The sequence below is a fragment of the Herpailurus yagouaroundi genome, unplaced genomic scaffold, assembly GCF_014898765.1.
Source record: "Herpailurus yagouaroundi ecotype Mexico unplaced genomic scaffold, PumYag 197, whole genome shotgun sequence".
In the NCBI taxonomy this organism is placed as follows: domain Eukaryota; kingdom Metazoa; phylum Chordata; class Mammalia; order Carnivora; family Felidae; genus Herpailurus; species Herpailurus yagouaroundi.
The window spans coordinates 7,001,330-7,027,322 of NW_024412428.1; the positions used below are offsets into that span (position 1 = coordinate 7,001,330).

Consider the following 25,993-nt stretch of genomic DNA (forward strand, 5'->3'; position numbering starts at 1 on the left):
ATCTAATTCTTACAGCAACCCTGTGAGAGAGATTCCATCCATCATTATCTCTTCTTCCAGAACGGGAAACCGGGGCCTCACGAAGTTCAGTTACTTGCCCAACGTTGCATGGCCAAGAGTGGTGGACAGAGAAGTCCGGCCTAGCGGGACTGGCTTCAGGGCTCTTATCTTAACCGAGGCACTGGCAGGGAGGACGAGAGAAGGCAGACCTTCACCAAGAACCACACTGGAATGTAAGGACAGGGGCAAGTCCAAGTTTATAAGCCTGTGGGAGGGAGGGAGCTAAGCTTCAAAGGACGAGGGCGGCTGAATCAATGGAGTGCTGCAGAAAAGCAAGGCTTCGCCAGCTGTTTGGTTCCTGGTCTGGGGGCAGGAGTCACAGATCCTTTTAAGGATCCAACAAGAGGACGGACCTTCTCAGTAGGAAAAAAAAAAAATACAGAACATTGCACACAATTTCATTAGGTTCCTCCCCTCCAGTTAAGTCTTGCCCTAAATAGACCATGCAAACAATTCAATGACAAACAACTCTATAGAAGAAATTTTATTTTCATTCATAAAATATACCACTAAATAGCTGGAAAAGTTACATATTGTTTTAAAACATAGATTTAAAAAAATCATATCAGCTTCTCCTTAGCAAAATGCTTTTGTTTTATGTATTTACAAGAATATACTATAGTTCAGGTACACAATTTTCACTGAAGCCAGACTGAGAAGGCCTTTGGATGTGGGTAGATGCTCCAATAAAGTTAATTATCAGCTCTTCCTGCCTTGTGCAAAGGATGATGTGATTTTTACAAAAGTTCCTTTGAAAACAAGAGTAAATACAGAGAGCTTCTAGAGAAAAGTCCAGCAAAGCAGCAGTTGAGAATATACTTTCTTTTAGTGATGAGATTAATCCTGTTTTGGTAATCTATAGCCTGTTTAAGCTGGGGGTTGAAGGGAGGAAGTCTTTAAGACTAAGTCGTTTCTCTAGGAATCTTCGACAGGAGCCTGTGGAGTGAGTAAACCCGATTCCACCTCTCTGCTGTAAGGTTGCCTGTTTTGGTAGACGGAAGGACGGTCGGAAACATGGCCATCCGTGTTCTGATACATCTGAATGTGGGAAAAAAGACACAACACTGGTTACCATCCGATGATGACGTACATGTCACGGGGCTTTACTGCAAATTACTTGCTATTACTATACATAAGCCTTAGAGGATAATCTTAAGAGGATATTAATTGACAAAGCAGATTTGGTCCTTTTATTCATGGAGAAATCAAGTCGAGCATTTTATTCCATTATTATTTCTATTCTTGGCTACAAAATCTCGATCTAGAAATCCTAAAGCTGTGCGGTAAAACCATAAAAGAGAAAGGCCACTAAGAGAGACCTGTTCATTATGCAATTAATACGGGGGACTGATGCTTGAGTTTCACTTGGGTGACTTCAGAGTGCTTTTCCAAAATGAAAGCAGTTCTACTTTTTGTCTGATGACAAAGTTAATGCACATTCATAGAGATAACGTAAGCCATGTAGGAGGATGTATAGAAAACAAGCTAAACTCATCAGAGGCGGCCACCGTTATAGTCTGCTGTGCATACACAATTGTGTATCCGTAGGCTGAGAGTGTAGATTCTGGTTTCGAGCCTTATTCTGAGTTGCTAATATGTTGTCCGGATGTTACGTGCGTTATATATTTTCTCTGTTGACGGAATGGGAGCACATTTATCTTTTTAACAGCAGCCTAGCATTCCATAGTACTGATGTACCATCACTAAACTTTTTTAAAATCAACCAATCATTTATTTATTTTTGAGAGATGGAGTGCGAGGGGGGGAGGGGCAGAGAGAGAGAGACAGAGAGACAGAGGGAGGGAGAGAAGCCCAAGCAGTCTCCATGCTCGGCGAGGAGCCGGACATGGGGTTCAATCCCACGACCGCGAGATCATGACCTGAGCCAGCACCAAAAGTTGGACGCTCGGGGGACTGAGCCACCCGGCCGCCCCTAACTAACCTTTCGGTGGATTGGTTATGTAACATAAAACTGCAGAGGTTACACTGGCCTCGTCTGTCTCTGGGATGAACGGGGAAGTGGCATCTCTGGGTCCAAGGGGACGCATATTTGAGTGCTGAAACACTCAGGCTGCACCGTCAGCTGTGTTTGGGAACACTATTTTCTCCAGAGCCTTAGGACAAGACAAGGGTTGTCTGTTTTTCACAGTTTGGTAACTGAGCGGACCGCCTCCTCCTCTTTAATTTTTTTCTTTCTGGAAAGCAGATCGCGAGAAATATCCTTTTGACCCTGGTCTGCACAATAACACTCTGCCTGTATCCGGAAGGATGAACAGGGATGATATGTGTTTTTCGGAAAGCAGCAGTCGGTCATGACCTGTTGAACCCAACGTACATCTCGGGCGTTGGATGTCTAACCCTCCGAGCGAGGCTGTGACAGAAACACCGGGGACGCTTCAGACCCAACCTGTATTCAGGATCTTTCATCCCCAAACCTTCCCTGCTTCCTGTGTTTGCAATTCCACTTGGCGCACTGCCAGTCCCGTGGTCCAGAAGTTCCGAAACCATCTCCTCGAGCTCGCTGTGCTCCCAGAGCCAGTCAGTCCGTCCCTGGGGCGCGTTCGGGTATATCACTGCTTTTCATGTCTTCCTTTTCCATTTCTTTCATGGATTTTTATTTACGTAATTGGTCTGACGTATAAGTGACACACAATGTTACATCAGCTTCAGGTGCACAACATAGTGAGGGATTCCACGAGTCTGTATGTTACCGTGTTCACCAGAGCGTGGCTGCCTTCTGTCACCATACACTTTTTGTTACACTACCACTGACTTATTCCCTATGCTGTACCTTTCATCCTGGTGACTTAGTCATTATAACCGGAAGCCTGTACCTCCTTCACCCCTGTAAGCGATTTTTTAAATGAATTTTTAATGGCACAAGTAATCCGTAAGTACATTCTCCTTATAAAAATTTTGAAACCCCAGCTTTCCAAGTGCATCCGTGGAAAGAGGTGCGTAAGGTTTTCTTATACTTTTGAAAACGGTGTCCCATTAAGCGACCGACTTCGGCTCAGGTCATGATCTCGCGGTTTGTGAGTTCGAGCCCCGCATCGGGCTCTGGGCTGAGAGCTTGGAGCCCCGAGCCTGCTTTGGATTCTGTGTCTCCCTCTCTCTGGGACCCTCCCCCACTCACACTCTGTCTCTGTCTGTCTCCGTCTCGAGAATAAACATTAAAATAAAAAATTAAAAAGAAAATGGTGTCCCTATCCATAATTACGTTCTTTTTATCCTGAATCTTATTTATGCTGTCTCTTCTTTCTTAATTGCTCTCTTCATAGTTAGTGTGCTTTAGTGGTATATTTGTACACTGGGTTAATATACAATATTAACATACAGTGTCAACCACTTCCAGACTGTTGTATTCAACCCCTAAGTCTGACCCTTACTGTGTGACCTTGGGCAAATTACTGAACCTCTCTGTATCTCTGTTTACTGATCTGCAAAAGAGGTAATGGTTGAACTTACTCCGTGAGCCTGAAATGAGAATTAAATGTATTATTATGGGTAACATGTTAGTAAGTGTGCATGACATCAAAAATGGGAGCAATTAAATTATTAGTTTAAAAACAACTTTTGGCTTTCCTGACCATCACTATTATTTTGTTTTGGGGACTACCCTCAGTTTAATGAATTCTGCCTGTATCAATATTAGTTCTTTTTTTGTTTTGAATATTTGTTTATTTTTGAGAGAAAGAGAGACAGAGAGCGAGCAGGGGAGGGACACAGAGAGAGAGGGAGACACAGAATCCGAAGCAGGCTCTAGGCTCCGACCTGTCAGCACAGAGCCCGATGTGGGGCTCGAACCCATGAACTGCGAGATCATGACCTGAGCCGAAGACAGATGTTTAACCGCCTGAGCCACCCAGGTGCCCCTCTATTAGTTCTGTTCTGCTGCTTTGTTCTTTCTCTTCTTCCTCTCTGTCTCCTCATACATTGCTGTTTGGTTTTTTTTTTTCTTAGTTTCTTGAGTTGAAAGTTGAAGTCATTCATTTTCATTCTTTTTTGTTTTCTAACAAATGAATTTAGAATTATAAACGTGGCTGGCTCCTACAGGTTTTAATAAGCGGGGTCCATTTTTATTTCTTTTTCCTTCCTCCTCCTTCTTGTGAACCAAAGACTTCTGTAAGCAGGGATTTTCATCTCTGACGTCAGATGTTGGCCCTTTTTGGTTGTTCTTGGCGATGTCCCATTCCACTGCACTGAGGTCAGTTAATGTGCCTGTATGATGACAGGCACATTTATTTTGAAATTCTCTTTCCTAAGTGGACTTACGAATCCTGATTTTTTGTGTGTTTTTTTTTTTTCTATTTCCATGAATGTTCTTTGTTTCTCTCTCCCCTGCTTTGTTGGGTTGATCAAGTTTTCTATGGTCCTTTTTTATTCCTACGCTACACCTGAGATTATAATTGTTTGTTTGTTTGTTTATTTATTGAGAGAGAGACAGGGAGCAAGCAGGGGAGGGGCAGAGAGAAAGAGGGAGACACAGAATCCAAAGCAGGCTCCAGGCTCCGAGCTGTCAGCGCAGAGCCTGATGTGGGGCTTGAACTTACTCACGAGCGGTGAGATCATGACCTGAGCCCAAAGTCGGACGCTTAACCTACTGAGCCACCCAGGCGCCCCACACCTGAGATTATAAACTATATTTTTATTTCTACACTACACCTGAGATATATTATATTCTCTTTTAACGGTGGCTACACTCACATTTTTAACACTTGCTTTCTTCTTACGTGCACTTAACAGTGTGGCTGCCCCCACTGTGGAACCACACTGCAAGATCCTACCAGAGAGGTCCCGGTCCACAGAGATCGCCTTCTGGCTTTCAAAGGCAATTATGGCCTCACTTCTTTAAAAACATGTAACAGGAGCTCCTGGGTGGCTCAGCAGGTTAAGTGTCCGACTTCGGCTCATGTCGTGATCTCCTGGTTCGTGAGTTCGAGCCCCGCATCGAGACCTGGGCTGACGGCTCGGAGCCTGGAGCCTGCTTGGGATTCTGAGTCTCCCTCACTTCCTGCCCTCCCCCCGTTCATGCTCTGTCTGTCCCTCTCTCTCTCTCTCAAAAATAAACATTAAGGGGGCGCCTGGGTGGCGCAGTCGGTTAAGCGTCCGACTTCAGCCAGGTCACGATCTCGCGGTCCAGGAGTTCGAGCCCCGCGTCGGGCTCTGTGCTGATGGCTCAGAGCCTGGAGCCTGATTCTGATTCTGTGTCTCCCTCTCTCTCTGCCCCTCGCCTGTTCATGCTCTGTCTCTCTCTGTCCCAAAAATAAATAAACGTTGAAAAAAAAAATAAATAAACATTAAGATTTTTTTAATAAATAAAATAAAAAGTAATAAAAATATGTAGTGTATATATCTATATTTTAATATTTATATTAAATATTCGTATTTGTATTACAATATACAAATTTGTACGACAAATACAAATTTGTATTACAAATAGAAATCCTTTATATTTGTATTATATTTATTTGCAATACATTATATATGATACATTTATAATATATTTCTATATTATATATTATATTATATATCCTATAATTTGTGGGCACTGATATGAAAGGAGAGGTGATGTGAGTTCAGGCCCCTTTCTTGAAACAGGAGCCGTGTGTCCCTTTTCTCTGCAGCCCTCCCCCCTGCCACAGTCCAGTTCACTCCCTCCTCTGCTCACCTCTGCTGCCACAGTCACCTCTTAACGGATGTCCTTCCTTGTGCTGTTTCGCTTTTGCCTCCCCAAACTTGCTCTTACGCCTCCTTTCTTCCAGATATCGTTGCTTAGCCCTTTCTAGACGCTAAGCACTGGGTATGTCACAGCGAACAAAACAGACGGGGCCTCTAACGTACCCTCATGCTGTGAGTGTCTCCTGCCTGTGGGACCACACAGGTGATGTGAAGATGAACAGTGCATGTCCTTGACCTCGTGAGCCAAGTCTAGTGATGGGAAAGCAAAAGTATCACACAACACTGAGTCTCAGAGTGTCACATAGTGTTATGGGGACTCAGAAGAAGGACCCTGAAATCTGACCGGAGAAGTTACAGGGGGGTCTTTGGAGAAGAGGGAATAACTTGATCTGGCTCCTTTTTAAAAAAAAAAAAAAAGGATGTATACGGGACATGTAACACTGGATTAGCTTCAGGCGTACGACACGATTCGTCTCTGGGTATCTATTGGGAGAGGGTCACTACCATAAGCCCGGTTAACATCTGTCACACACGTAGCGATCTGGGCTTCCAGACAAATCTTGAAGCATGTCTGTCCATTCTGCAAATCCTCCCCGGTTCCACAAATCCTCACTGCCTTAGCACGTTGTCCGGCGATCTCCCTGCTGTAAGTTACACCTCAAAGCATCAACCTGTGTTTCCTCTGCGTGCTTCCCTCCTCTTCTCACTGGTTCCCCGAGGGCCATTTGCTTCCCGAGTCCACGATGGAGCAAAACCAGAGATTCTACAAAAAGCATTCACACGCGGAGCAGGAGATGTTACCCCAGGCACGCTGGCAAGGCCTGTCTTGCCACTCAAGAGACGACACGTGGCTGTGCTCGGGAGGTGTGAAGAGAAACCGGGGAACGGCGACACAGGAGGAGCCAGGGTCTGCTCGCAGTGGGCACGGCTGCGGAGATCATGCCTCGCTCAGAGGTGCCCAGCCAAGCGGGCAAGGGGGGCCTGAAGTCCAATCTCTGCTCTGCTCCCCGGGCTTCTAGACTGGAGCCCATGGCACCAGCCGGGGGTGAGAGGCTCCCCACGGTGGCTGGGTGGATGAATGTCTCCCTGGCAGGGACACTATTTTGTCATTTACCTAAAGGAGATACAGCTTGCCATCAGTGGCTCTGAGACGGGTAGGGAAAAGAACTTTCCATCACAGAGGGTCAGGGGGCAGGAGGAAGAGAACGGGGTGGGGAGAAGTTGAAGGGGTGTCCCTGAGCTTGGATACCCTCAGCTGAGTCATCGTCCGTGGAGACCTTGCCATTCAACAATCCCTGATATGTCGAAGGCCCCCTGAACAGAGGGAGAGGGATTTGGACGTCCTGGGGGCATGGGGACAGAGGACAGCTGCACACCGAGTCCAAGGAGGTCCTGAACAAAGCCAAGGGACGGTTCGGCCACAGCGGACCCTCCTCCCTGGCGCACTACCTTTAATAGTCTTGTTTTCCTCCGTGTTCCCCCACTCGCCCTTTAGCCACAACCATTTGTTTTCCATTCGCCTCTCTCACCTGTGAACCTTTACTTCTATCACTCATCCAGCCTGGAACACTCCACCAACCCCCCATCCCCCAGCAGCCAAAATACTACTCATTCTTCCCAAAATCCTAGCGCAAATAACACCTCTGTGGATCCAAAGCCAGCTCCCCAGCCAGTGAAAATTACTTGGTGCTTTCTCTTTGCCTCAACAGCTCCTTTCTTGTTTTCTCTCCACGATTCTTCTTTCAGTTTCTCTTACAGCGTCATTAACTATTTCCGGGTTATCTACTCGATAGCCCTGAGGCTTTCCATCTCCCCTGACTTTCTGGACCTAATTCCCTGACCATATTTTCGTTTCCAAATGTGATTTTTTTTTTCAGGGGCGCCCGGGGGGCTCAGTCGGTTAAGCGTCCGACCTCGGCTCAGGTCACGATCTCAGGGTTTGTGAGTTCGAGCCCCGCGCTGGGCTCGCTGCTGGCTGCGCGGATCCTGCTTCGGATCCTCTGTTCCCCCCTCTCTCTGCCCCTCCCCTGCTCATGCTCACTCTCTCACCAAAACGACAACAACCACAAAGCCCAAAAACAAACAAGCAAACAGACGAATGATCGAATGGGATTCTTCACACATCCTGCCAAGAGGACAGGCCACACACGACCTATACGCAGGTCTCTGGAGAGGCCACAGAATTGAAAACAGACTCAGTAATTTAGAAAAAGAGCACAGACAATCCATTTAAAGAGTCAGGTGCCTATGTAGCTAACATTTATTAACTACCAAGTGCCTGCTGTGTGGGAAGTCTTTGCACATACATCAGTTTATTTACTCTTTAGAGCTCCCCAAAGTAAGATCTGTTAGTCCCATATTTCAGACACGGAAACTGAGAGCCAACAAAAGATTGACTTAATCGAGGCCTGTAAGATGTAAATGACGGAGCCAAGATTTGAACCTGGGTACTGGAGGTTCAAGGTCCCATCCTGTGTCCACGGCCTCTAGAGGATGGTTCCGTTCACTACGCCAGGTTGTATTACCGGGGAGAAGAGTTAGCAGAGGGATTCCAAGTTCACAACGCTCAAGGATCACCCGGTGTGACAACCCATTTTACAGGTGAGAAAAGTAAGACCCAGAGGAACGATCTGCCGTAATGCACACAGCAATGAGGAGACCGCATGGTAGGACTGGGATTCGACTCTCAGGACTGCAGGGCAATGTTCTCTCCACGATACTGTATTACATGACTGAGTCGTGCGATTACCCCATGCTAACGGTCGGCGGTGGGGCGGGGGGGGAGGGGAGGCTCAGGGATTCAGTTTTATTTGGTTGTCTAGTCCTGTGCACTGGACATTTAATTTCTCAATTGGCTGAAACCTTTAGGGAGAGCTTCCCCCGCCCCCCGCAAAAAAACAAACAAACAAAAAAAAAACAGTTACCAATAAATATATCTCACCCCATACAACTTTTAAAGGGCAAACGAGACAAATTGCGGTGAGAAAGACAACGTGGTATCTTTGGGTCTCGGGAAGCCAGCGTGTGTTCTGAGTTATCGCTTTCCTTTCTAAGGATGCCTTTTCAAGTTTACTTGTTCAGAGAGAGACAGCACGAGTCGGGGAGGGGCAGAGAGAGAGGGAGGGAGAGGGAATCCCAAGCAGGCTCCGCGCTGCCAGCACAGAGCCCGACACGGGGCTCGAACTCCCGAACTCGGGAGGTCACCACCCGAGCCGAAACCAAGAGCTGGCCGCCCAACCAGCTGAGCCCCCCGGGGGGGGGGCCCCTCCAGCATCGCCTTTTCAAGCAGGGTACTGCTACCTACCACTTCTTCTGCATCGGCCAGCTGACATCCTAAAAACGAGGTCAGGTTGGGGAAGGACGGCCGTTTCCTCGAGTCAAAAGCCCAGCACGATTGCATTATAAAGTATCTGTAAAGCAAGAGGAGGAGAAGTAAGGAGAGGAAAGCTGAGCCAAGGGAAGCGGAGGCCCCGGCGCTTTAAAAACTACGACGTGGGGCGCCTGGGTGGCTCGGTCGGTTAAGCGTCCGACTTCGGCTCAGGTCATGATCTCACGGTCCTTGAGTTCGAGCCCCGCGTCGGGCTCTGGGCTGACGGCTCAGAGCCTGGAGCCTGTTTCTGATTCTGTGTCTCCCTCTCTCTCTGCTCCTCCCCCGTTCATGCTCTGTCTCAAAATAAATAAATAAATAAATAAACGTTAAAAAAAAATAAAAAATAAAAACTACGACGTGGCCCAGAAGTCGGGAGATGGGAGTTGGATCACCCCCAGCGATCCCTCGAGCAAAGGAACTGAAGCCCCTAATTCATAGTATCTTAGGGCAGGAAGGTTCAGTTTTGTTCAGGAAGCCCCGCCCACCCCACCCCCTCCAAGAAAAGGATTAGAGTTTCCTTTTCTTTCCCTTTTTTTTTTTTTTTTTTTTTTTTAGGAATCACGTGCATTTTGCATTAAGGTGTTTTGCGCTTTTTTTTTTTTTTTTTTTTGGGTCATGCACTCGGAACGAGAGAGACTGTAAATTCCCAGTTTCTGCCACCTTGCCCTCTGATGTGAACTTACATTTCTTCTGTAGCATAAAATGGCTGCTCCATTTTAAATCCACTCTGAATGAGTTTATAGAAGTTAGCGTCGACTGGAATGCCAGGGTACGGATTGACACCTGAGGAAAACGTTAGGGCGGAGAGACCATCTCATTTGTTTCTTCATTCACTCAACAACGAACAAGCATGGACCCAGAGCTCCCATGGGCCCGACACTGCTTGGCGTGAGGCCGTGGGCGGGGAGAGTCAGGACTTCTGCTCTCCAGCCGGTGGCTACAGGCCGGTGGGGGTAGACAGACCTACAGACACCACAAATAAAGCACGAAATGGGGGAGCCCGGGGGGCTCAGTCCGCTAATCATCCAGCTTTGGCTCAGGTGATGATCTCGCGGTTGGTGGGTTCGAGCCCCGCGTCGGGCTCTGTGCCGACAGCTCGGAGCCTGGAGCCTGCTTCGGATCCTGTGTCTCCCTCTCTCTCTGCCCCTCCCCTGCTCATGCTCTGTCTCTCTCTGTCTCTAAATAAACATTAGGAAAAAAAATTAAAAAAAAAAAAGGGGGGGCACCTGGGTGGCTCAGTCGGTTAAGCGTCCGACTTCGACTCAGGTCACAGTCTCGCGGCTCGTGAGTTCGAGCCCCGCGTCGGGCTCTGTGCTGATGGCTCAGAGCCCGGAGCCTGCTTCGGATTCTGTGTCTCCCTCTCTGTCTGCCCCTCCCCTGGTCTCTCTCTCTCAAAAATAAATAAACATTAAAAAGAATTAAAAAAAAACAAAACGTGAAACGGCACACACTGCATAGAGGTAAGGACGAGCCAGCTCTGGGGAGCATTAGAGGTCACGGGTCATGCACCCTGATTTAGGAATGGGATAGCGTGTGGGGGGCAACGGCTGGCAGCAAACTGCAAAACTTACCAAGTGAGAATATTTCCCAGAGTAATATTCCATATGACCAGACGTCACTCTTTATGGTATAGACCCCTTCAAATAAGCTTTCGGGAGCCATCCACTTTACAGGGAGACGGGCCTGTGCGGAATCCAAGAGGGGACGGATCAGTGGTGATGGGTGGTGCACGGACTGAACGAGGCGTGTTTCTTTTCTCTTATTAGCCGATAATAAAGTGTATTTTCTTCCTAAAGCCGCTCTTAATCCTTAATTGAGGAGATCATATTGCCCAAGGGGAAGTGTTTCACTTTCAAATCAACATTCTAATAATAGGCTTAAAAAAAAAAAAATCAACCGATATCTCTTTAAAACTCCTCGTGCACAAAGGCGTGTGCTTGGAAATGGGTAAGTGTCACAGCAGACACCATGAAGGAGGAACCAGTCAGGTGACCAGAGGTAAGGAGATACTGGTAAATTAGTGGACGACCTTCTTGGAAGGACTTTAGTGGAAATACCACCTACAGGAATGTGGTGAAGGGAGCACACGCCATCACTTCCAGGAATGATACCAGGCTGGCTTCTGTGGCTTTAATAATTTCCAGGAGCACGAGAGGCGGGTTTTGAGTTAGTACAGCCTGGGATGGGAACCAAGACGTAGGGGTGGATAGGTTCCTGGGGTAGAGCTTTTTGTAGTATTTTCTTTCTCGTGAGTTGAGGAGCCCCTCACCACGCATGTTCAACCTGTCCAGTGAAATCAGAGCTCGAAGGGTACTTTGCCGACTCAGTCAGTAGAGCCTGCGCCCTGACCTGGGAGTCACGAGTTCGAGCCCCACGTCACACGTAGAGATTATTGAAGGAAATAAAAAAACAAAAGAAAACAAAACTGAAGCTCAAGAAAGAAACCCGATTTTAAATCCTGCACAAACGGATGAGCTGGTAAAACCAAACAGGCTGGTCTGGCTAATTTGATTAATTACACGGATTAACCGAGGTGCCACATGAAATTCACCTTCCCACGTAAGAGACGGCCAGCTAGTAAGGTTAAAAACTGCACAGCCACACAGAAGCTTTGATCATATTTACGACTTCAGCTCCAACGAGTGAGGTATGGATCTAACATCAGCCTGGATGGTTATTTGATGCTAATGGGAATGCAGTTTAATTTGATTTTTAACGTTTATTGGCCGTTTCCCCCGGACAGGTGCTTTCATGTTGGTTTTATTGGTTTATTCCCACAACAACCCCAGTGAGGGAAGCGTATAATCCTCACGGGAAACGCTGCACGTGTCCCAGTGGTTATGCACAGACCTGGGGCTCAGCCCATCCGTGCTCTAATCCACGTGCTGTGTAATCATGGGCAGAGTTACGTTTTTGGGCCTCAGTTTCCTCGTCCCCAAGAGAGGTGCTCTGAGAACTAAATGAATATATGTAAAGCACTTAGAATAGTGCTAAGCACACAGTAGGCAGTGCGTCAGCACTCGCTGTTATTATCATTTCACAAGTGGGGACAAAAAAGCACCCAGAAATTCCAAAACGTAAGGACACGGGCTTAACTCCAGGTGTTGTAATTCTTACAGCCACGTTCTTTCACTGCACAATTTTATCATTTAGTATTTCTAATAGCTCTCTTATAAATAACACATCAGGGGGCACTTGGCTGGGTCAGTCAGTAGAGCATGAGACTCTTGATCTCAGGGTTATGAGTTCGAGCCCCACGCTGGGTGTAGAAACTACTTAAAAATAAAATCTTAAATTGAAAAAAAAAAAACACAACCGGGCGCCTCTGTGGCTCAGTCGGCTGAGCATCTGACCCTTGGTGTCGACTCAGGTCATGATCCCAGGGTCTTGGGATCAAGCCCCACATAGGGCTCAGCGCTGAACCTGAAGCCTGCTGAAGACTGGCTCTCTCCCCCTGCCCCTCTCCCCTGCACGTTCTCTCTCTAAAATAAAAAAAATAAAATAAAAAACCCACATCTATCCTTAGGGATTTTAAAATTTTTTAATTAATTAATTAATTATTAATTAATTATTTTTAAAAATTTTTTATATTCAGTCATGTTTTAGGTCTCCCTGTGTGGCAGTCATAAGATGCTAAACATTCACTAGCTAACATTTACGTTCAATGTTGTGCCTTTAAAGATTTTGCATTTAACACTTAATTTGTATGTCGTGCTTAAAAAAAAAACGTTTTATGGTAGCTATTGCCAAATCCCGCGATTGGAAACAGGACTCCAGTCACTTAACAGCTCCGGGAACTGTAGGCTCAGGTAACGGGTTTTGTTTAAAGTGTGGCTTGTGCTCCAAGGTACCCTACCTGATCTGCTGTGACAGAGGTGATGCTCCTTTACTCGGCTTTTACTACAGCTGGGATATTCCCTGAAGCTACAGAAAAAGCTGTCAAGCCTAAGAAAGCTAACTGCCGTGAGCAAGTGTTCGGACGTGGCCGTGACTCAAACACGCACCACGGTGAGTGCAGCTGTCTACCGTAACAACGATAAAACACACAGTGACGGCATAAAAAACGTGTACAAAGTAGCAGCCTCACATTGCCCCGGATAACGTAGTTGGAGTCACTCATGATATCTCGAGCCAGTCCAAAGTCACAGATCTTCACCACTTTCCCGTGGGTCACGAGCACGTTCCTGGCTGCCAGGTCTCTGTGAACACACTATAAAGAATGAAATTGGAGTGTTATTTACTGTGATGCAGATGATCACAGAGTGCAAGCTTTCTTCCAGGTTCAGGGTCGGCGGGAGTTACAGATGACGGGAACGTGGGGTTCACCCGAGTGTCTTCTCTTTCCTGGGCCACGAGCGGTCATCACGCTTGCTTCGTGGCACTGACTGAACACGGACGGCCCAGGTCTCCGGTTATTGTGAATGCGGTCATCCGCGCTGCTTATGGAACGTTCCTAGAGGCCAAGGGGCTGGGTTCTTAGGAGAGCAAGGCTGGCTGTGGGTTGTGTCTTGCTCTAAACAAAAGACAGTAACAGAGCCCGCTGTTGAGCTCCGGAGGGGATTTTCAGAGAGTGACTTCCAGAAAATAGCTGGAAGATATGAAAACAATAAGTTTGGGATGGAGGACTGAAGTGCAGTGGGGAGCCCCTGGGTTGAGAGATGACAAGACAGGAACCCGAGTGGTCCGGCAAGAGAATTAACTCTAAGAAAGAAGGTATTCAAAGGAACAGGGCACTAAGGAGTAAAGGGCCAAAGGGGTTCTCTCTTCAACTTTGAAAAAATAAAAGCAAAAACCCAACAGACTCAAATCCCTCTAGCTCTCCTTCCTCCCTAGCCGGTGTTCTGAGAGCGCGGTCCTCGGCCTGTGGACTCCGCTTACTTTGCACCCACGTCACTACCGGGCCCCTGCAACCTGCCTTCCTCTTCCCCAACGCCTGCCACCTGCTTTGGCCGAGCCCTGCGGTGCACAGCACAGCCCAGCCCAGCAGAGCTCTGCGCTGACCTTCCAGCGGTAACTGGTCCTGTTTGGCAGCCCCCCCTTCTTCACGACCTTCCTTCTGTGAATCTGGCCTGTTCACTGGCCCCTGGAGGAACCTGTTTCTTCCCACGGCCCCATGCAAGCCTGCTCTCATTCCCCAGCGCTGCCCCCTCTCGTTCCACATCCCCCCACCCCCCAGCCGCTTCGTCCAAACCTAGGGAGGCAACCGCCATCACCCAAACCTCAATTTCCAACCCAAACGTTTCTCTTTTTTTTCTTTAATTTTTTTTAACGTTTATTCATTATTGAGACAGAGACAGAGCATGAGCAGGGGAGGGGCAGAGAGAGGGGGAGACACAGAATCTGAAGCAGGCTCCAGGTTCCGAGCTGTCAGCATAGAGCCCGACGCGGGGCTCGAACTCACACACTGTGAGATCATGACCGGAGCCGAAGTTGGACGCCCAACTGATTGAGCCACCCAGGCGCCCCCCCAAACATTTCTCTTGAGCTTCAGATAGGGATAGGCAAAAATCTACTGGGTTAGGACCCTACTTTGCTGCCCAAGAGACCTCACTATGCCACACATTTAACTCATGACCTTTCTCAGTGGACTTCCTCCTGATTTCATGTTCCCTGCCCGATCCCATGTTCCCTGCTGGTTTTCCTTTGCCTCAAACATCTCCTCTAGCCCAAGCCTGGGCTCCTTCCACAAGCTTTTCCTGCACCGCCTCCCCTCCCCCCGGGTCTGACCTGCCTGTGCCTCGCCTGGGTCCCCAGGACTTACTGGAACGTGAATATTTACCACACTCCAGTGTCATCTTTGATTTGCACGTTTGCTTGTCTCTTTCTCCCCTGTCAGTGATAAGAGCTGACTCTATTTCAGCACCTAGCACGGTGCCCCAGGGCTCAAGTAACGTTTGATGGGGTCCCGGAACCTACGGGGAAACTGAGGAGCAACCAGAGACGGAGGGAGAAAGGACGGACCGATGCAGAGGAGAGGGCCTGAAGTGAAAACAACGGGACAGGGTCTAAGAAAGTGGATGGTCCTCAGAAAATTCTTATTATAACAAGCCCAGAGGGGGAAAAAAAGCAGTGCCCCTTGACCTCCAGTTGTGAGAAGTTTGAGTATTTACTTAAGGACAGGCAATCAAGCTAGATGCCCTCCAAGGTCCACAAAGACACGGAAGCCCTACTGTGGCCGCGTAGGTGAACTACAGATAAAGCAACTATCCGTACTCTTGAGACAAGAGGAGTCCAACAGCCAATAGGGAATATGAAGAGAAGAACGGGCCTCAGAGAGGAGGGGTGGGAAAATATTACAAGATGGGATTTTTTTGTTTTAAACTATCGAGCAAGGATGCCCACATTTGGAAAAGACGAGCCAAGAAGGTCACGTGCCCTTTCAATACGCATGAGGAAAACAAAACAAAACCCCTGAGCGTCTACCTGGAGTTGCGTTAAACATACAGATTAACTTGGACAGAACTGACGTTTCTGGTAAAACGCAGAGTCTCTCCTACATGAACCCGGTGGAGCTCATTCAGGTCTTCCTCCTGCCATTGGATAATGTCTCACGGGCTTATTCACGGGGATCTTGCAGATTTCTGGTTCTGCTTATCTCAAGATGCTTCATAGGTTTGGTTACTGTTATGAAGATCACTTTTTCCTGTTCTTCAAAGTTGTAGATTTAGTTCACGTTAATCTTTTTAAAACTGAGATGGACTCGACCTATCACGTCATATTACGGCAAGTGCTTTTTTGAAACATAATTTATTGTCAAGTTGTCTAACATACAGTATGTAAACTGTGCTCTTGGTTTTTGGGGTAGGTTCCCGTGGTTCGTCGCTATGTACGAGCGCCCTCCTCAGTGCCCATCACCCACTTCCCCCTCTTCCCCACGGCCCCAGAAAGTAATTTTTTTAAAGAAAAAACTACAGTTGAAAGCCTTCTCTCCAAATTCAGGGCGAGAGGAGGGATGTGGAGGAGAGAGGGAGAGAGGGAATGAAAATTCAAAGGGAAAAGAGGAGGGAAGAGTTTGGGAAACAGAGAGAAGGTAAGGTGACCTTCGGCAGAGGCGAAGGACACGACGGCGAGGAATGCAAAGTGGAGATAGAAACCGTGGTTCGTGGCAGGATCCACGGCCTGGATCTGGGATTAGCGGCAGAGGAAGCCGGGAGGGCCCAGGAACGGTGCTGGCCCGAAGCAGGGCGCTGCAGAGAAGGCAAAGGCGGAGGTGGGCAGAGTGGGGGACGGGCTGGCCCCACAAGCACGGTGCATGGTATTTGAGCCTCCATTTGCCCAGGGCCAAATGCCTGAACAACCTGAACGGACCGTCCAAGGAAGGACTGACTCTGTACACCTCGCTTTGACCGCCTTTCTGGAAGTTTCAGGGGACTTTGGACAGCCTGGGAGGGCTGCGATAACCATTATCTAATAAGGGATCCCGGGGCCTTGATAACTGTAATTCGTCAAGAGCTGGTGGGAAGAAGCATCTAGGCGGCTCCAACGGTGAAGGGTGTGGTGGTTGGGGGTGGGGAGGGGCGGGACTTTAAGGGATACAAGTTAAAACAAACCAGAAAAGGGAAAGCACATCTCACTTCCCAGATTATCTTGCTGCCGTTAGTTTCTTCTTCACAAGGCGCTTACCGACTTGAATTCCAGAAATTCCATTCCCTTGGCAACTTGATAGGCGAAGCAGAGAAGATCTTCAAATGTCAGCACGTTCAAGTCCTCTTCTTCTTCCAGCCTCTTTTGGTTTTCATATTCGATTTCGTCTGTAAGACAGAACGGGCCCTCATGTTTTCCAGAGTCTATGAAGTTGTCCCAGTAAAGCTCCAAGGGCAGTTATTAGAGTCACAGTGAGCTGGGGCACCCAGACTGCAGAAAGCAGCTATCACCGCACGTCTCTGGTGGCGTTGGGGCTAACCCATCTACGCCAGAAGCTGTGCCTCATTTCACTGTCGTTCCATTTAATCCTTCTGCTGGTCCTATGAGAAAAGTATTATTGGGCCTACTTGACAGATGACAAAGTTGTGGCTCAGATGGTGACATAATTCGTCCAGTCTTCCAGCCAGGGAGTGAAGGAACCCCAAGGTCAACCCAACTTCTGTCTGATTCCAGAAGTCATCATTTTTCCACTTATCAGTACTCGGTGGCCCTAATAAAGGTATGACTTTAAAAAGAACCACCCGACCAAATAAGACAGCCCTCAGTGTTTATTAGCTGCATAATGACGTAAAATGCACAATATACGAACCATTGGCTTTTCACCACCTTTAGAGCAAATATGCATTAATAAAGCCTACAAATGACATTAGCAAAGAAAATCGTGTTTCGCGTTTACAAACTTTTAAAAAAATTGGGGCGCCTGGGTGGCGCAGTCGGTTAAGCGTCCGACTTCAGCCAGGTCACGATCTCGCGGTCCGTGAGTTCGAGCCCCGCGTCGGGCTCTGGGCTGATGGCTCAGAGCCTGGAGCCTGTTTCCAATTCTGTGTCTCCCTCTCTCTCTCTGCCCTCCCCCATTCATGCTCTGTCTCTCTCTGTCCCAAAAATAAATAAACATTGAAAAAAAAAATTAAAAAAATAGCTAACAGAATTCCTGTATCCGTTTCTGTTGTAAGGTGCTACTAATTAGAATAAAATATTACCTTCAGATTGAAATGAGTTCCCGTTGAACCCTGAGATGTGATCCAAGTCCTGGCGTATCTGAACTTCTCTTGAACCAGGCATGCTATTAAAAAAAATTATTTCGTTATTTATGTTCTTCTTCTGAGTAGACATTATATTTAAAAAAAAAAATTACAATTCATTCATCAAAGAAATGAATTCCAGTTATAAATGGGCTTTTACTTTTTTTTTTTTTTTTGGGACAGAGAGAGACAGAGCATGAAGGGGGGAGGGGCAGAGAGAGAGGGAGACACAGAATTGGAAACAGGCTCCAGGCTCCGAGCCATCAGCCCAGAGCCTGACGCGGGGCTCGAACTCACGGACTGCGAGATCGTGACCTGGCTGAAGTCGGACGCTTAACCGACTGCGCCACCCAGGCGCCCCATAAATGGGCTTTTAAACAAAAAGCACAGCATCCATTGGTCCATTTTTCACGCATGTGGGCATTAAAAACACGTGTGGAATTAATTGGGCTTGCCAAGTCTCACTAGGAGAGGGGTGATCCCCACTCCCTGTATAACGTCCTTACAGTTCAAAGAGGACCTCATTCCGTCCTTGCCACAACGCGACAAGCTGGGTGTGAGAGTCACATTTCACAAAAGACTTGGTGAGATAAATGTGATTTGCTGAAATCACGAAGCTCACAAAATGTACAATTAGGACTCAGGCCTCTTCTGTTTCTAAAAGCTCACTTTCCCTGGGGTGCCTGGGTGGCTCAGTCGGTTGAGCGTCCGACTTCAGCTCAGGTCATGATCTCGCGGTTCGTGGGTTCGAGCCCCGCGCCGGGCTCTGTGCTGACGGCTCGGAGCCTGGAGCCTGCTTTGGAGTCTGTGTCTCCTTCTCTCTCTGCCCCTCCCCTGCTCATGCTTTGTCTCACTCTGTTTCTCAAAAATAAATAAGTGTAAAAAAAAAATTTTTAAAGCTCACTTTCCCTACAAAAACTCATGTAATACGGATTTTCCATAAAGACTTCTAAGTGTTTTACAATCCTTCTGTCCTCAAGCTGGTCTTTGTAAATAAAGCTCATTTCCCTTTCCCGTGAAATTAATAAACAGTAACATCGATAATCTCTTTTATGGTTATAATGTAAAATTCTTCACCGAGGAATTCTGTGCGCATTGTATACAAGGATGCCATTTATTCCCGCGTACAATTTCACCCCAATTTACAATTTCCCTATCTTTGGAAAATGGCATCCTTTCAGACCACAAATGTCCCTAAATTGCTTCAGTGGATTTAATATCCCAGTGACCAGAATGAATCAAAGGCCCTGTTGAGCAGGATTAGTTGTTACTAACCACGGAGTGCTGATCACACACATCCGACTCATTAAGAGACTCTATTCTAGAATACAGATGACATTATAGAATTTTCTCAGTTTTCGAATATGAACTGAGAAACGAGTGTGGAAGACAAGTTTGGGGTGATGGGTATCAATCGGTGAAGGGCAAGCGCGCAAAGACGCCCCTGGGGATCTCCATGGGGCCTCCCGGCTTTAAGATGCTAGGTCTCCGTCTCAGACCTTAGAAGGCCAAAGGCGTGCACTGAAAGCTACACACTTAGAAATCAAGGCTGGAATCTCAAACACACCCTCCAAAAGTCGCGCAGTAAAGACAAAAGTCTCTGATGATTGTGCCTTTAGAATAAGGGAGATTCCGCACATGGCAAGGAAACAGGAATGCACTGTGGATTGAGGAATCATTCTATGAAGAATGCCTCAGAGAAAGGTGTTACACGATGTTCAAGTAATTAGCAAGAAATTCCCAAGGATGAGGACCAAAGGATCACCAAACTCCTATAGCCCTCGTTTATACACACTACAACAAGAAATCTCAACAGGTTCCGCATGGATGGCAGAATATACAACGGGGGGCACACGGACAAATGTTACCGCTTCTTAATTTTGCCCCCATCGCATTACGTCAATTGATCCGTTCTAATTTTTGAAAATCCAATTTTTGAGTTCAGAGCAAAAGGCCCAAGACCTGAACTACTCTCAACGAGTACGTGGAGGGCTTTGGAAAAAGCATTCATTCTTTCGACTGGGATCTACGTGTCATCCAGCAGAGCTGAAAGACAGAATAATGCACTCTTCCCAAAACTGAGCCTGGGTCCAGGGGTGTGATTCCGGCACAGGTGGACGGAGACAGCTACAGTCCCTGCACCACGGGAAAGCGAAAGGTCTCATTGTTCCAATCAGCAGAGAAAACTATAGCAAAGACAAGTGGCCTTTCTAGATCTTAGAACCCACAGTGCACACAATGCCGGACTATGGCCTTCAGAGACTGGCCAGTGGGGGGTGTTTAACCATCATATTTTGTCTGTGTCCTACGACATATAATTGTGAAACCTTGACCCCGTCTCTTACCTGGAATTTGGGTATGATTGGAAAGCGGGGTAAAAACTGAAATTGTGCTCCTTGAAAATCTCCGTCCACGTCCTGTGAAATTTTTCTCTCTTATTTCTTAGGTAGTTGAGAAGATCACCATAGCAACAGTATTCAAAAATCAAGTAAACTGGTCCTGAAATAGAGTTTTCATTACAGGCATACAAATACCAAATAACTTTTTCAGATGTCTGTGTGGCAGACAACATAATCTAAGAGAGCCTACTTCTCCCCTGACTTTGGGAGAGTTCAGCTTTGAGCTTATCTCTTCTTCTTTTTTTTTTAAGTTTCTTTTTTTTTTTTTTTAAAGTAACCTCTATACCCAACGTGGGACTCGAACTCACAACCCCGAGATCAAGTCGCACTTGATCGGCTCCGCCGACTGATACGCACCCCTGAGCTTATCTCTTCCTGTACAATTCAATTCCAGCTTTTTGCTCTAACTCCTTTGGAACGCGGTATCGTCTTGCCTTCTGCGTGGGTGCTAGTTGCACCTGTTGCCTCGTCAATAACTACCGGCCACTTGGATTCTCCAGTTTGCAACTGGGAATAATAGGCCAGCTGCACTGTGAGCACTTGGCAAATATATGCCGATTTGCCATTTGCCGAGGAGGGGGAAATACATCACAAGCATCCTCTCGGATCCATTTTCTGTTTCCCATTTTTTGGTCCCAGTCCCAGAAGGAAGGATGCTTGAGCACATCCTTCAGGCGTTTCTTTTCTTTTTTTAATGCTTATTTATTTATTTTGAGAGACAGAGAGAGAAAGCGTGTGCAGGGGAGGGGCAGAGAGAAAGGGAGAGAGAGAATCCCAAGCAGGCTCCACGTTCAGTGTGGAGCCCGATGCGGGGCTCGATCCCACGGACCGGGAGATCGTGGCCTGAGCCAAAATCGAGAGTTGGACACTTACCCGACGGAGCCACGCACGGGCCTCCCCGTCCTTCGGCTATTTCTAAGCAGGAGTGAATCAGAGCGCATGCTCCGTTGAATTCTGGGAAAACGAAGTCTGAAAGCCTGCCTTAGCTGTGCTTTATTTGAAGCCGCCCAAACAGGGCAGAGGCCAGGCTCTGCGGCCATTCTCGCCACTGCGTTTAGGCCAGTTTCACGGCCGGGGGAGAAGCTCCATCTGAGCAAGTAGAATGAGATACCACAAAGTGTACCCGCAGTGCTGTTGCTGTTTTCGAATAGGTGAAAATTATGTGGCGTCTCCCCGTACAGAGAGGCCTTCTCTATACTGACCTGTCTGATTTCAGAGGGTTCAACGTCTAATTCCACTTGGGTTTGGGGACCCACACTGTGACTGAGGAAAGAGGAGAAAATGGGAACAGGTGTCCTCTGGGTCTTCAAGCTGAAATATTTTTGATGAGATGTTTTTAGTAGGAACTGATTACCTGACAGTGTGCAGGCCCCCAGCAGATTTACTATATTCTCATGGTTTCCCAGGTGACTCATCATTTTGAGTTCGGACATGAGAGCCTCTCTTTCGGAACTGTCTGCTTTTTCTGTCAACGGAAAAGCGTACAAAATGTAAGGCTAAAGAAAAATAGGTATTTTAGGTCATTTAATAAACGAAAACTTTCTCCAGTTCGAATTTGCATGAAAAATCATAATGCGTAAAACGGTCCGCGATTGTTAAGTAATAAGAGCTTGTGTTGGAGACAGAGTTTCAAAGATTGCGGTATAAAAGTTGAGCCTAATAATGAGCGTTTCCCCTGGACGTTCCTCTACCCACCAAAAATAGAAATCTTTCTAGTGGACCCTCAAAAAACCGAAATACAACAAAACAAAATACATGAAAAAGTTCGGAAGTATGCTGAAGGGAGAAAGGTAACTTTTTTTCATTGTTTTGACTCTTGGATTTGTTGGGCATGGAGAGACAGGACGGGAATGTCGGCAAGGGTGGCTGGCTCCAGTTCACGGTCCTCAGGTCTAAGACCTCGTATGTGTCAACAGGTCCAATGGTGAGAAGGTCAAAGAGACCAGTTCCCACTAACCAAGTTCTCGAGAGACTCGTTAACTGATCATGAGAGCTACCAAAAAGGCTAGAATGCATCCATTGGACAATGCATTCTCCCCCCTGGAGATAAGTCTAGATAGCTCGGCAAATTATCCTCATAATCTTGCTTAGAAGCATGGTGTAAGGGTAGTTACCGATAAACTCCCAGGTCTCACGTCAATGAGACTGATGTGCCCAGGTTGGTTGGGGCACCCCTGCCCGGGAGGGTGCTGGAGCCCTAGAAGCAGGGGCAGGGTCTTTGGACTTCCCTCTCCAGGTATCAGGCACCAGGCACCCACTCCACTGGTAACACCTTCTTTCCTATAGACGCGGTAACTTTTCTTTACATTCAGTGAAGAGTTGACTAGGTATTTCCAGGTGTCATTGCTTTGTCTTGGGAGACATCCTAGCCTGTACGGTAGCTTTTCCAGAGCACTGATGCCATCCATTTTGCTTTAGTGAGCTGTCGGGGTTCTCTCACTGGGAGTGGGAGTGAGATTCTCCACTGTGAGCACTGGGATCCCCTAGTACCTTGTGTCTTCTGCTTCGTGTTTTATAGGGATCTGTAGCTTTCAAATCCCCATGGCTTGCCCGTCACGACCAAAATAACATCTTTTATGGTGTGCTTGACTTTGCCAGAGCACTTTCATACCCCGTGACCTGACTTTCATTCATTCTTATCCACTCATTCACTCCTTCACCCCTTCAACAAGTATTTATTGAACGCCTGCTGTATATGAGGCGATGTGCCAAGCGATGGGGGAAGGAATGTTAGCCAAAAGACACAGCCCCTGTCTTCTTGGAGTTTAGAGTCTCCTGAAAAAGGGAGACGAGTAAATAAACAATTACAACCCAGTGCGGTAAATGCAAAGTGGCAAATGAATAGAAGGGGGCTGTGGGGTCACACGAGAGGGACGCCTAACCTAGCCTTGGAGGGGGGTGGGTGGAAGGGGACCCCGAATGCCTGAGGTAAGATAAGAGATAATCAGGCAAATTCACAGTGGGAAGGGAGGGAGAACATTCCACACCGAAGTAACAGAACGGGCAAAGATCCAAGTAAAAGAAAACACAGCAGAACAGATACAAGCCTGGCCCTCATGCGCCTTACGGACCAATGTGGCAGATGAGACATTAATGGAGTAATTAAGCAAATATGTCATCCCCACTGTGATACATTGCATGAGGAAGAAGGCCTACGGAGAGCTAACTTACAGCAAGGAACTTGATCTCTGTGGTGTGAGAGAAGGCTTCTCTGAGGAAGTGATATTTCTGCTGAGATCTGAAGGAGGAGTGGGAGAGAACCACGTGAAAGGGGAAGGGTGGGCAGAGGGATCAGCCTGCACAGAGGCCCTGGGATGGGAGGGAGCACGGTGCTCTGGAGGAACCGAAAGCAGGCAGCCTCCCAGTGAGCGGGAGGTGGGGAGGGTGAGGTGGGGAGGAGGGTAGCCAGACGCTGCAGGGCTGTGGAGACTCCCCCGGGAGTAATCCCGAAGCACCCCGGGAAGTGCTAAGTGGGGAAACCGGTCTGCTTTGCATTCCATAACCGGCACTTGGGCCTCAACACTGAGAATCCAGAAGGAGCCCGTAGGGCCTGCCTGGAGGGCCGCTGCAGCCATTCTGAAGAGAGAGGTTTGGTCCGGGGTGGTAGGGAGGTGAGAAGAGGGTGGGTTCAAGGAACACGGGGCAGGATACCAGGCAGGGACAGCCTGTGGGGTGCTAGAACGGACCCGGTTTCAAGGATGCGGCCTCGGTTTCCGGTTTGCCCAACTGTGGGGAAGTCATCGGCCAGTCGTTGGCCCTCGGCACCGATCACTGAGCGGGAGCGTTGATGGAGGGCCACGGTTGGAGGAGTTCAGTTCGAATTAGAGAACCTTTTGAGGTGCTCAGGCATTTGGACATAACCTGAGGCTCAGAAGGGAGAGCAACCCTTGGTACCTAGACTAGAACCATGGCGGGGGGGACACTGAGGTAGCCTGTAGTGAGCATGCACGGTGCAAAGGAAGGAGGCAAGCCTTCATCAACAGTTGGTGGAAGACGAGGAGCCAGCAAAGGACTGTGAGGCAGCCGGACTGGGAGGAGTAAAGAGGCCCGTGAGACTTCGTTTGTTGGAGGCTGCTGATCCCGGCAGCAAAAGCCAACCAGAGGGCTCTTGCTGAGCCAAGGACGCTAGGGGGAGGGATGGCGGGGGAGCCACAAGTGGGAAGTGAGAATGCAGAGGGCTTCAGTTGGTTCTTCTGCCCAGAGTCTGTGTCACAATGTAAGAAACAACATCTGCCCGTAATAACAGTACCCCCTAATATTGAAGCTGGAAACACCTGACAAAGCCAGAAGAGGAAGAAGAGGTGGACTTTTGCATTCGTGACTTGGATTTTATACTCACGACTTGGTTGACACCAACCCCAGCCCAATCCCCTCTTAGCCTTGAAAACGTGGCACGCGGTAACCGTAAAAATGCTGCAGACGAGGAGAAGAGGAGGCGGGAGACGATGCCTCCCATTTTTGCGCACCTTTGTGGACACCGTTCCACCTTACTGTACCTTTCAGCATTTTGACTGCCACCTGGATTGAGACTCCCGTTTTACTAATTCCGTAAGCTGTCGCATTCATCACTTTCCCAAAAGCACCTGATCCCAGGACCTTCCCTGCAAGATAATGGTGGGCGAGGGCACGTTAGAGACTTTCCAACAGAACGGAAACGCTGTGGGAACATTTGGACCATTCGATTCTCACCAAATTCTAAGTTTTCTCTTGGAAACTCCCACTTGAGATCGTATTCATATTCTCTGAAGTCAACGTAGAAGTACTCATTATCCAAAGAGCCGGTCACCTGCACCATTTGCAGCTGGCTTTCGTACCTAAATTGCTTCGGAGATGAAAATAATGGGTCCATTAGCAACAGGCAGTTCCTCAGAAATAGGAAACAGGGCTGCATTTTTACCTTCGCGTTTACCTTTTTGTACTTGTGACAGATGAGCATGGTTAGAACAGCGATGAAGGGAAGACAAAGCCCAAGGGTCGCATAGAACAAGATGTTGTCTTGGATGAAAGCGAAGGGCACTGAAAGGAAAGAGAATCACTGAGCAGTGAACTGGATAGAGTGGAAGCTCACTGGAGTTTCGCCCATCCTGTTTGAGAAGCTATCCTTTGCAGTCCTTACAAGCACCTGACAAATACTCGCCTCCCCCACGGAAAATTGGGCAATGTTCCTCTAAAGGACAAGTTCCTAGAAAATTTTGAATGATTTCAATCCCATTCTTAAAGATCACGTACTAGGGTTATACCAACGACATCTATGTAAACCCACAGGATATTCAGGTCAGACATTAAAAGAAAGAAGTTAGGGGGTGCCTGGGTGGCTCCATTGGTTATGTATCTGACTCTTGGTTTCGGCTCAGATCGATCGCACAGTTAGCGAGACTGAGCGCCATCTTGGGCTCGGTGCTGACAGTGCAGAGCCTGCTTGGGATTCTCTCTCCCTCTCTCTCTGCCCCTTCCCCCCATCACGCATTCTCCCTCTTTCTCTCTCAAAATAAATGAATAAACTTTAAGAATAAAATAAAATAAGGGCGCCTGGGTGGCTCAGTCGGTTAGGCGTCTGACTTCAGCCCAGGTCATGATCTCGCGGTCTGTGAGTTCGAGCCCGGCATCGGGCTTTGTGCTGACAGCTCAGAGCCCGGAGCCTGCTTTGGATTCTGTGCCCCACCACCACCCCCCCCCGACCCCTGCCCACCACCCCTCCTATACTCGTGCTCTGTCTCGCTCTGTCTCTCAAAAACAAATAAGTGTTTAAAAAATGTTTTTGAAGAATAAAAAATAAAATAAAATAAAATAAAATAAAATAAAATAAAATAAAATAA

The 25,993-nt window shown here is 47.7% G+C and overlaps 1 protein-coding gene across 1 annotated transcript in view; it reads right to left on the reverse strand.

Moving 5' to 3' along the window:
• Positions 1-529: 529 nt before the first annotated feature.
• FLT3 (fms related receptor tyrosine kinase 3) overlaps positions 530-25,993 on the reverse strand; it is a 77,539-nt gene continuing 52,075 nt past the window's right edge. The window contains exons 13-24 of the mRNA XM_040448108.1: positions 25,087-25,193; positions 24,867-24,999; positions 24,674-24,778; positions 21,532-21,642; positions 20,124-20,277; positions 17,737-17,819; positions 16,736-16,863; positions 13,200-13,322; positions 10,684-10,795; positions 9,796-9,895; positions 9,047-9,152; positions 530-1,098 (exon numbers count right to left, since the gene is read on the reverse strand). Coding sequence (XP_040304042.1) covers positions 976-1,098; positions 9,047-9,152; positions 9,796-9,895; positions 10,684-10,795; positions 13,200-13,322; positions 16,736-16,863; positions 17,737-17,819; positions 20,124-20,277; positions 21,532-21,642; positions 24,674-24,778; positions 24,867-24,999; positions 25,087-25,193 — 1,385 coding nt within the window. The 3' untranslated portion in view covers positions 530-975. The remainder of the gene's footprint in view (positions 1,099-9,046; positions 9,153-9,795; positions 9,896-10,683; positions 10,796-13,199; positions 13,323-16,735; positions 16,864-17,736; positions 17,820-20,123; positions 20,278-21,531; positions 21,643-24,673; positions 24,779-24,866; positions 25,000-25,086; positions 25,194-25,993) is intronic.